This window comes from Eschscholzia californica, unplaced genomic scaffold, assembly GCF_041429995.1.
Source record: "Eschscholzia californica isolate CP2 unplaced genomic scaffold, dmEscCali1.0.p SCAF_2, whole genome shotgun sequence".
NCBI lineage: Eukaryota > Viridiplantae > Streptophyta > Magnoliopsida > Ranunculales > Papaveraceae > Eschscholzia > Eschscholzia californica.
This window is the reverse complement of record NW_028238309.1, coordinates 30,419,841-30,431,497: the sequence shown is the minus strand read 5'-3', so window position 1 is coordinate 30,431,497 and position 11,657 is coordinate 30,419,841. Positions and strand designations below refer to the sequence as shown.

The 11,657-nt window shown below is 44.0% G+C and overlaps 2 protein-coding genes and 1 non-coding gene across 3 annotated transcripts; all 3 read left to right on the top strand.

Annotated features, from left to right (window-relative positions):
* The first annotated feature begins 791 nt into the window (after nt 1-791).
* On the top strand, nt 792-5,361 carry LOC147557351 (uncharacterized). Its single transcript, XM_086658808.1, has 6 exons — nt 792-2,195; nt 2,577-2,750; nt 2,853-3,116; nt 3,226-3,329; nt 3,616-4,659; nt 4,731-5,361. The coding sequence occupies exons 1-6, from the start codon at nt 792-794 to the stop codon at nt 5,359-5,361; spliced, it is 3,621 nt and encodes a 1,206-aa protein (XP_086514934.1).
* Nucleotides 5,362-5,378: 17 nt separating this feature from the next.
* On the top strand, nt 5,379-6,446 carry LOC147557350 (uncharacterized). Its single transcript, XM_086658806.1, has one exon. It carries the CDS (start codon nt 5,379-5,381, stop codon nt 6,444-6,446), a length of 1,068 nt encoding a protein of 355 aa, XP_086514932.1.
* Nucleotides 6,447-8,439: 1,993 nt separating this feature from the next.
* LOC147557349 (5S ribosomal RNA) lies at nt 8,440-8,559 on the top strand. Its single transcript, XR_015235541.1, has one exon. It is a non-coding gene; the product is annotated as a 5S ribosomal RNA (ribosomal RNA).
* The last annotated feature ends 3,098 nt before the right edge of the window (nt 8,560-11,657 follow it).

The window sequence follows — 11,657 nt, the reverse complement described above, 5'->3', positions numbered from 1 at the left end:
GCCCCATACTTTCCTCATTCTCACTGTCCCACTAGAGTCCGCATTAACAATGTTGACTAGTTCCACCGGTAGTTGACTAACTTGATATTCATCGAATCAAGACCAAGTTCAACTTCCTGCATGCCGGCACTAAGAGCTAACTCCAATCCCAACTCAACACCCTGCAACTCATGTATGAAGATAGTCTGTCCATTAACCTGACCCGTGGCTGCTCTAACAACATTCCCCTCTGAATCTCGTATAATGGCTCCATAACCCGCATCCACCTCGTTCAGAGCACCATCGGTATTAATCATATGTCTCCCTGTCATCGGTCGAGTCCATTTACATGACGTATAGACCGGCTTTTGAAGAGAGATAGTAAGATTCCATCGGTCAATGGTCCTCCGATTCTCCTCAGTATCTTCAAACCGTTTTGGTAATAGTATTTAACTTGATCCTCACTTCATCGCAAATAGTATGAATAATCAGCTCCGTTGACATAACATCGTCTCTAAATACCCTGTTATTCCGCTCCTTCCAAATATGTTAGACATAGGCATTTAGAAGCATACGACCCACCCACTAATTATACAGAAAATACTAACAATCAAAGGCGGCGCGATTTTCTAGGGTTTGGCGGCGCGTGTTTCTGGCTGGGGTTCCGACCAAGTTTCTTGGAGGTTCTGTGTATGCTTTTCTGACAACTTCTCTGGCTTATTTCTCCGAGTTTCTTGGATTTTGATAGTAGTGATTGGCTTCTTGAGTCTCTGGGTTACTGATTTCTCCTTCGGGAGGGTGATTTAGTAATCATGGAGGCGGATAATCCTCTCCAGGTTCTTGGTGAAGGTGCTTCAGATCTGTTTGGATCTGAAGTGCATTCGAAACAAGAAGTTTCTGTTGAGAGGATCTTGAAGGGTAGTAACTTGGGTAGTGGTGGTCAGTTACTTAGAGGGCCGATGAGGGTGGTGGGTTCTGCTACTAGGGAGAAGGAGCCTGAACTCCCTTCGAACCAAAGTGAGGTTCCTGTTACAGGGGATAATACTAATTCTCTTAATTGGCCTAATCTGTTTTCCAAGAATCGTTCTGTGAACAGGAAGCCGTTGGAATTTCGTGCTCCTATGATGGTGAATGGAAGGTCTGTATTATCTTCCTCGAAGTATCAAGACCAAGTGCAGGAGTGCAGAAGGTGGATTATAGGGAATTTTTTTGGAAGTAAGCTTCCTTTTATGGTGGCAAGGAGGACTCTGCTGAATATTTGGAAACCTAAAGGTGAGGTTACATTTACACTTCATGGTGATTCTGTTTTTGTTATCCGTACTGTTTTGGAGGAGGATAGATTGTTGATTCTTGAGCATGAGCCTATCTCAGTTGCTAATAGGGTGTTTATTGCTCGACCTTGGTCTCCTTTTTTGGAGAAGGAAGTTATGAAACTTGAGTCTTTTCCTCTGTGGGTTAAACTTAGAGGTGTTCCTATCCATCTTTGGCATGAGGAGGGCTTGTCTGATATTGTCAGCTCTTTGGGGAAGCCTCTGTTTATGGATAATACCACTGCTTTTGGGCTTAGGATGGCTTATGCTAGAGTCTGTGTGGAAGTCTCTATGCATAGTGAGTTGCCTAATTCTCTTCAGTTTAGTATTGATGGTGAGGATATTGACATAGATGTGGAGTATGCTTGGAAACCAAGGTTTTGTGTGCATTGTAGGGAGCTGGGACATGCTTCTATGACCTGTTTAAAGGTTGTTAAGGCCAAGGCTGATGTCACCATGAAGGATAGAGCTGATGTCACAATGAAGGATCACCTTGAAGAAGTGGGAGGAGAATCTCAACAGGGGCCAGGAGCTGTTGATCCTATGGAGGGGGTGAGCCAGCCTGATGAGGGGTGGACTGAAGTTAAGCATAAGGGGAGTATGAAGAGGAAAGGAAGAGATGGAGGAGGATTTGAGGGAAATATGGTGAGTAGAGGTAAAAAGGGGGTTGGGAGCTCTGATGGTCCTTTGGGGTTGTCTACCTCTATTGGACAGAATAGTGTGGGATATTTTGCTAGTACTAATGAGAGGTTGAAGGTGGTTCCTGAGGGTGGTGGCTCCAAAAAGGGTAATGCTTCTCAGGTTGATGCTAGGCTATCTGGTGGTGAGTGCTCTGGCCAGGTTACTCTGGGGGAGAGAAAGCTTGAGGGTGTTGGGAGTAACCCTGTTGATCCTAAATGCACTCAGGTGGGTAGTAATGTTTTGGCTTTTGAAGCTAAAATTTTGAAGGAGTCAAGGCCTCCCAGGCCTAGTAAGGGAGTGTCCCATGGGTTTAATGGTTAATATAGGATGTTGGAATGTTAGAGGGTTGAATTACCCCTCTAGAGCTGGTGAGGTGACTAAGTTTGTTAGGAATAACCATTTGTGCCTTTGTGGGATTCTTGAGAGTCATGTTGATGTGTTGAATAAAGGCCAAGTTAGGTCTAGATTGATGCCAACTTGGGATTGGTTGCATAATTATGATTGTGATAGGTTTGGTAGGATTTGGGTGTTGTGGGATTCTACTTTTGTTAAGCTGTCCATGGTTGCTTTATCTTGAGCAGCATCTGTTTGTTATGGCCTGCTTAGCTGATGGTAGGAGTTTTTTGCTTAGCTTTGTTTTTTGCTAGTAATGATGTTGTGATTAGGAGGAGTTTATGGAGTGATCTCTCTAATCTTGTTGAGGAGTTTGACTGTCCTTGGGTGCTCATGGGGGATTTTAATACTGTTTTGGAGGCTAAGGAGAAAGTTGGGGGAGCTGCTGTTAGGTTGGAAGGATTATCTGATTTCAGGGATTTTGTTCATTAGGCCCAGGTTTTGGATTGTCCTTATTCTGGTTGTGAGTTTACTTGGTCTAATAAACAGGTTGGGCAGGGGGTTATTGCTGAGAAGCTGGATAGGGTTTTAGTTAATATTGATTGGGTTAACATGTGTCCTAATGCTAAGGCTGAGTTTTTCAATCCCATTGTATCTGATCATTCTCCTTTTGTGTTGTCTCTCTTTGAGGGAGATTCTTCTGGTCCTAGGCCTTTCGAGTTTTTTAATGCTTGGACTTTGGATGAGGATTTTATGGCTATTGTGAAGAAGGCTTGGGGTGTTTCTGTGTGTGGGAATCCTATGTTTAGGCTGGTGAGCAAATTGAAAAATGTGAAGAAGGCCTTGGTGATTTGGGAAAAGAAGAAATATGCTGGGTTTTCTAACCAAGTGCAGAGCTAGGAAGAATCTGGATTCTATTCAGACTGGATTACAAGTGGCTCCTCTTGATTCAGAAATGAGGCTGCAAGAGAGGGAGGTTGTGGCTACCTATAGTAGACTAGTGGGTGTTGAAGAATCTATGTTGAGGCAAAAGTCCAGGGTGCAAAAGATTGATTTGGGGGATCAGAATACTAGATTCTTCTTTAATTCCATCAAAGAGAGAAGATCTAGGAACAATATTCCTTTTCTTTATAATAGTGAGGGGGTGAAATTGGTGTCTATTAAGGATGTAGCTGAGGAGTGTGTGGACTTTATTCTGATCTGTTTGGTTCTTCCCATCTTAGCAGGGAGGGGCTAGATAGTCTTAATTCTGTTGTTTTTGACAGGTTGGTTACTATGCAACAAGCTGCTGATCTGGAGGCAATGGTACCAGGGAAGAGGTGGTTTATGCTCTCTCAACTATTGAGGTGGACAAGGCTCCTGGACCTGATGGATTCACTGCTCATTTCTTCAATGTTTGCTGGAGGGTAGTGGGTGATGATGTAGTGGAAGCTATTATGAGGTTCTTTAGCTCAGGGAGGTTGCTGGGTGAGGTTAACTCTACTTTGATTACTCTTGTTCCTAAGTCTTCTAATGCTTCTAAGGTTACTGAGTTTAGGCCTATTTCTTGCTGTAATGTCATATATAAGTGCATTACTAAGATTCTCACATTAAGAATGAAGAGTATTATTGATCAGCTTATTAGCCCTTGCCAGTCTGCCTTCAATTCAGGCAGGGCCATTCAAGACAACATCCTTTTGGCTCATGAGCTCACTAGGAATTACCATAGGTCTCAAGGGCCAGCTAGGTGTGCTATTAAGATAGATTTACAGAAGGCCTATGACACTATTGAATGGAGTTCTCTCTTACTGATTAAGAGGAAATTTGGGTTCCCTGAGAAGTTTGTGAATTGGGTCCAGGCTTGTATCTCTTCTCCTAGGTTCTCTGTTATGGTTAATGGCAGCTCCTATGGATACTTTAAAGGTGGGAGGGGGGTCAGACAAGGATGCCCTATGTCTCCTTATTTGTTTGTGCTAGTCATGGAAGTGTTTAATGTGCTCATGGTTAATATGGTAGCTGCTGGGAGGTTCCACCTTCATCCCAAGTGCAAGGATCCCTTGATTACTCATTTGAGTTTTGCTGATGATCTCCTTGTTTTCATGAAGGGTGATATTGGCTCAGCTCAGGCCTTATCTGAAGTCTTGGATGTGTTTTTTCTTTGTACTGGTTTGAAGGTAAGCAGGGCTAAAAGTTTTATTTTTGCTGCTGGTATGAGAGATGGTGTTTTGAAGGCAATTCAGGGGTGTCTTGGGTTCCAGAGTGCTTGTTTGCCTGTTAGATACTTAGGGGTCCCTCTTATCTCTTCGAGGTTGAGTTATATTGATTGTCAGCCCTTGATTGATAAGGTTCTTGGTAGAATTAGATCTTGGAAGATGAGGTTCTTGTCCTTTGCTGGTAGCTGACTTTGGTTAGAGCTGTTCTTAATGGCATGGTGTTGTTTTGGTTCAGTGTGTTTGTTCTTCCCAAGAGAGTGGTTCATGAATTGGATAGAATTTTCATGAGATTTCTTTGGGATGGTCCTGAGATGCAAGCTAAGGGGGCCTCTGTCAGTTGGAGTGTGGTTTGTCATCCCTTTAAGGAAGGAGGGTTGAACCTTAGGAATCTTGGTGTCTTGAATGATGCCTGCTCTCTTAGGCACATCTGGGATCTGTTTATTGACAAATCCACTCTTTGGGTTGCTTGGGTTAAGTCTTATTTGATCAAGGGTCAGTGTTTTTGGTTGATGGGTGTTCCTCATGAGGCTTCATGGAGTTGGAGGAAGATTCTTCATAATAAGCAGTATGGGCTCCAGTTTTGTTTCTCTCTTGTTGGTAATGGGAAGTTCACCAGCTTTTGGAAGGATCCATGGCACCCTATGGGGATTTTGGCTCCTTTCTTTCCTAAGCAGCTAAGGTATGATAACAGGCTGCACTTTGATGCTCTTGTGAGTAATTGTCTGGTTGATGGTCAGTGGGTCATCTCTTCTCTTCAGGCTATTTACTTAGGTCCATTGATGGATGGGGTACATCAAGTGCTTTGTGATGTTGAATTTGAAGATAAGAAAGTTTGGCTTGCTAATGATAGAGGAGTTTTACTTTGAAAAGCACCTATGAAGCTATGAGGGGGTCCCTGCCTAAAGTTGACTGGAGTTCCTTGGTTTGGTTCAGTCACAATATTCCTAGGCATAGCTTTTTCACTTGGGTGGCTTTGCATAGAGCACTTAAGACCAAGTTGAAACTTTACAAATGGGGTATGAATGTGCAGGTCACTTCCTCTCTTTGTCATGAGGAGGAGGAGGATGATATTCACCTTTTCTTTCAGTGCAGATTCTCCCTGGCTATTTGGAAGGCTTTGCTGCAGTTGCTGGTATTGAAACAGGTCCAATGTCACTCTTGGGATGCTATGATTGGATGGTGTCTTAGGCTGCTGCAGGGGACTGATAAAATAGGCATCCTTGGTAAGCTTGCTTTTATTTACCATGTGTGGTGTGAGAGAAACAGGAGAATCTTCTCAGGCATTAGTGAATCTCCTGAGAGTATTCTTATTAGAATTAAGGAAGAAGTCAGGATGAAAATGGTTGGGCTTTCTTGTAAGACTAAGAGCAGTCCTAGGCTTGCTAGCATTGAGAGAAACTGGAACTTGCAGTTAGTTGTGACCCCTCCTGTTGTCACTCCTTGTGTTTGGGTTGGTCCTCCCCCAGGTTATGTGTTGATAAATACTAATGGTGCTTACTCTGAAACACATGCTGGTTTTGGATGTGTGTTGAGAGATTTCTCAGGGTCTGTTATAGTGGCTGCTATGGGTGGTGTCCATCCTGTTAGTGTTGTCCATCATGAATTGCAGGCAATTGAAGCTGGGCTTAGTCTGGCTGCTTCTCATGGTTATGGTCGGGTTCTAGTTGCTACTGATTCTCAGTATGCTTGTGACCTGCTGGTTAAGTGTGGAGCTGAACCACCTTGGCAGTCTAGTGCTTTATGGAGAAGGATCAAGACTATGATGGGGAGTTTTGATGAGTGCAGCCTGAAGCATGTTTTTAGGGAGGTTAACCAACTTGCTGATCTGTTATCTAAAGCTAGAACAAAGGTGGGTATGGATGTTTTGTTGGCAGCCGACCTTAGTGAAGATATGCAGTCAGTGGCCCTTGATGACAAAGTGGGTACTGTCAGGCAAAGGCAGAAGTGCTGATGTGTGTGGTTTGAGTCTGTGTTTCTTCTTTTGCATTATGGTTGTTATTTTTATGTGGGATTATATGTTTCTTCTTGGTTGTTTTTCTTGGGTACCCTTTGTGGGTTTGTATGCCATTCTGGCTGGTAGCTCTTTGTTTCTTTTCTAGCTTTCATTTTGTGAGGGTTCTGGCACCCTAAAGCCTGCTGATTTATGCAAAAAAAAAAACATACACCCCACTCGGGCAGCAATAGAAAGCCCACCAAAGTGATTAATACACCACTGTTGCTCCCCTTCCCAATCAGCAGCACATACTCTCTGAAATCCCATCTTGAGTAATAGCGATTCCCATATAATCTCTGTGACCGAACAACCAAAGAATAAGTGGAAATCCGTTTCTTCATCCCCCCCCCCCCCCACAGAATACACATGTAGTGTCTATAATCATACCCCAACTAGCCAAAAGCGATCTAGTTTTGAGGCGTCTTCTAAAAGCAAGCCACTTGATGAAGCAATGTTTGGGGAATAACACCCGGTGACCATACTAATGAAGTCCAGCTCAATCGAGTTACTCTAGGTCGAATTGCTTCATACGTCTCTTTGAGAGTAAACTCTCCATTCTGGCTGGGCATCCAAATCACCTCGTCTCTGAGGGTACTATCTACCACCACCTCTCTAGCCTCGACCGCAATAGTCCCTAACATAGCTGTGATATGAGTAGGAAAAACCCAGCCCGACTGCCCAATAAACTGAGATACCCCGTGCATCTAAATGTAGGTGAGAATCATATGTATACCCCTCCGCGAAAGCATCATAAAGAAGACCCCGAGGATGCCATAGATCAGTCCAAAAATTAGTATCATGACCATCCCCTAGAGAAGTTCAAATGAGTCGTTGAGCCGTCGGCCTGCTGGCTAGAATCCGACGCCAACAGCAAGAACTTCTACTCGAAGCCGATAAAGTCCAGAAATGCTGATCTTTGATGAGATTATTTCTCACCCACTCAGCCCACAAAGTCGTCTTACCACTAACTAGGTCCCATATATGACGAAGATTTGACGCCTCAAACAACACCTCGATATTACGAAAACCAAGTCCCCCTTCATCAGTGGGGTAACAAAGGCTTTCCAAGCCAATGGGAGCTCTCTTACACCCCATATCCACGCCAGACCATAGAAACTTACTAAAGATGGAGTTGATGTCATTTATTACTCTCTTGGGTATAACGAATATTGCTGCCCAATATAGTAACATACTATTCAAAACCACCTTTACGAGGAGAACTCGCCTCGCGAACGATAAAAAACGACTCTTCCAAGATTGGATTCGTCCCTTGATTTTATCAATCAACGGAATACAGTGACTATAGGTGAGACGAGACGATATGAGGGGCAAACCCAAGTATCGGATAGGAAGAGAGCTAGTACCGAATTCCAAAATACTAGTAATATCACTCTGACCTTGGGTCGAACGACCTGCAAAGAAAACCGTACTCTTAAGCACATTGGCCTACAGCCCCGTCGCCCGATGAAAACCTGTCAACACACCTTTTAGAGAATGAGCCGAGCCAGTGTCTCCTCGAAAGAAGACCATAAGATCGTCGGCGAAACAAAGGTGAGTAACTTTTGGAACGCGACACTTAAGGTTGAGCAGGAACCGACCTGCTCTTTCCTCTCGATCAATAAGAACCGCGAATACCTCCATCATTAGGACAAACAGATAGGGAGAAATCGGGCAACCTTGCTGTAGACCTTGCTTCCCATCAAAATAACCATGGGCTTCACCATTGACCATAATCGAGAACTTAGACATGGTGACACAGGCCCGTATCCATTCTATGAATATCCTTGGAAAGCGAAACTTACCAATTGTTGGCTGCTGATAAATATATATGTAGTTTGTCAACAATCCTTGGTTGGAGTGGTAAGAGGTATAATCTTCCACTTAGAGGTCAAGGGTTCGAGACACGCTGACCAATTCAAAAAAAAAAAATTGATTGATCAGTGGTGCTTTTGGATGCGATCATACCAGCACTAATCCACCGGATCCCATCAGAATTCCGAAGTTAAGCGTGCTTGGGGCGAGAGTAGTACTAGGATGGGTGACCTCCTGGGAAGTCCTCGTGTTGCATCCCTTTTTCTCTCCTTACTTTTTTGTTGTTGAAACAATGGAAACCGAAAGGGGATATGAAGCTCACTGTGCATGGTAATTCAGCTTACGTTATAAAGTTTTCTTCGTCGGATGATAGACGAAGGGCATTGGAACATGAGCCGATATTTATTGCGGGGAGACTCTTTGTAGTTCGACAATGGAAACACAATGTTGAACAAGAGCTTCAAGAATTGAAAACTATACCTATTTGGGTCTGTTTTCGGAACATTCCACTTTTGCTTTGGAATACGAAAGGAATCTCTTATATTGCTAGCGTGGTGGGTGTACCTCTCATGCAAGACAGTCGTAAGGAATCGAAAGAGAGGATGGCATTCGCACATGTGTGTGTGGAGGTAAAAGTTGATAAGAGTTTACCGGATGAAGTAAACATTCGAGTTAAGAGGGGTCTTCCGATTACATGGTAAAAGTGCAAGTGGAGTATTCATGGAAGCCGGATAGGTGTGAAGGGTGTCAAGTATTCGGTCATGCTGATTCAGATTGTCCTAAACAACCAAAATCTTTTGGTCACCCTACTGTCCCTACTAGCGATACAAACCAACCAAAGGGTGATAACCGAACATCAAGTTCTAATAAGCAACAATCTGACCAACGGGTTTTGATATCCTCGGGGAAGAGTATAATAACTTAATTGGGAGGCAACAAGGTACTCAAAAAGTCCATGGGGCTGCAGCAAACCGAGCTGGTGGTGGTCGTAAATGCCCAGCAACATTGACAAATCGAGAATCAGGCCAACATAGTGTGGAGGAGGGACGAGACAGAAATGGTGATTGGTTGGTGGTTCCATCGAAATCAAATCAGTTCACTATAGGTGCGGGTCAAATGGAAAAGTCAGATCAACCACGTAGAAAGATGGCAAAGAAGGCGTTGATTCCAATTGCACAACATGGTTCGGCTGGTATCTTATCGGGTAATTCTTTCTTAGCCTTGTCAAATTCAGATGATACCGACTCGGAAACTCGTCTCCGAGAGCCAGAGGGGGAGGCCTCGGGAAGAGATCACAATTTTCATGATGAAGAAGATCACTTGATGCATAGCTCACAATCTGAACTAGACCCTCACATGAGTATTACGAGAGAAGATAGCAACCTAGAGACCTCCACGGAGGTCTAAAAACCTTCCCAATAGTTTTAATGATTAATCTTGCATGTTGGAACGTGAGAGGTCTTAATGACTCTCTCCGTACGAAGAGTGTGCGTGATTTTATGCGATTGAATAGAATTGGTTTATGTGGATTTCTAGAAACTCATGTCCAGGAAATCAATAAGACTCGCATTCAGCGAAGCCTTAATTCTAGCTGGACTTTTATTGATAACTATGTGGCTGTCCCGGGAGATCGGATTTGGATTGGATGGGACCCGAGTAGGGTTGATTTCACTGTGTCCCATGTTGGGGGACAAGTTATTGCAGGTGGTGTTCGGTTTCCAGATGGTTCGGGTTTTCTCTTGGCAGTGGTGTATGGAAGCAATAGCACCGTTCGTCGCCGGGAACTTTCGAGGGACCTTGAGTTTCCTGAGGCTCCGTGGCTAGTGCTAGGTGACTTTAACACCACGATGCTGGCCAACGAGAAGAGAGGCGGTAATTGCTCACCGTCTCAAGGCTCCAATGAGATGTTTGATTGTGTTACCGACGTGGGATTGTTCGATTGCCCGTTTACAGGTTGTTTCTACACATGGTCTAACAGGCAGATGGGAGCTGCTAATGTCAGTACCAAGATTGATCAGGCACTCATTAATTGTGGTTGGTTGACCTGTTTTCCTCTAGCTAAGGCAGATTTCCCACCGCCTGGGGATTCAGATCACTCTCCTATCATTATTCCTCTTGCTGCACCTAACATACACCGGCGTACTCCGTCTCGGTTCTTCAATGCCTGGACGGAGGATTCCACGTTCCGAGCTCTTGTTGCTGATGTATGGAAGGTGTCAGTACGGGGTAATCCGATGTTTCGAATGGTGACTAAACTTAAGGCTTTGAAGGCTCGGTTGAATGAATGGAAGAAAGATCGGTTCAATGGGGTGACGAACCAGGTAACCATTAATCGGAATTTTTTACATTCAGTGCAGGTCAGATTGCAGAGAGATCCAGCAAACCCGGTTCTACGGAGGCAAGAGAGAGTAGCTACTGAAAACTATAGTAACGTTGTACGGGCTGAAACAGCAATGCTCCGACAACGTGCAAAAGTTGAATGGCTCACTCTCGATGACAGCAATACAGCTTATTTCCACAACTCTATTAAGGAGCGGAAGTCACGGAACACTATCACTCGACTCACCAGAGAGGATGGTTCAGTGGCTGAGGATTCAGTGGAAATAGCCAATATGTGTGTGGATTTCTATTGGGACTTATTCGGTCGGGATGATGAGGACAATGAAGCATTAGATCACATATCTAATGTGGAGTTCTCACGCCTGCTGACGGAAGCTGAAGGAGCTCTTCTTACTCTGAGGGTGACCAGAGATGAAATATATGTTGCTTTGCAAACTATCGGTTCTGATCGGTCGCCGGGGCCGGATGGGTTCTCTTCTCACTTTTTTAAGGCGTGTTGGTCGATCGTGGGAGATGACTTTGTGGAGGCTATTCAGAACTTCTTCAGCTCTGGGAAACTTCTCAAAGAGGTAAACTCTACTTTTGTGACTCTTATTCCTAAAATCGATAATGCTTCTTCAGTTTCAGACTTTAGACCTATATCTTGTTGTAATGTGTTGTATAAATGCATTACCAAGATACTCATTATACGACTGAAAGGAGTTATTTATTCGATGATTAGTCCGAACCAGTCAGCCTTTATTTCTGGCCGTACCATTCAGGACAATATCATGTTAGGCCATGAGATTGTCTGGAATTACCATCGACCCACAGGTCCAGCTCGGTGTACGGTTAAGATTGACCTTAAGAAGGCATATGACACAGTCCGTTGGTCTTCACTTTTCTCAGTCCTCGGTAAGTTTCATTTTTCAAGGATATTTATAGAATGGATACGGGCTTGTGTTACTACGTCTAAGTTCTCTATTCTGGTCAACGGTGAAGCCTATGGTTATTTTGATGGGAAACGGGGCTTACGGC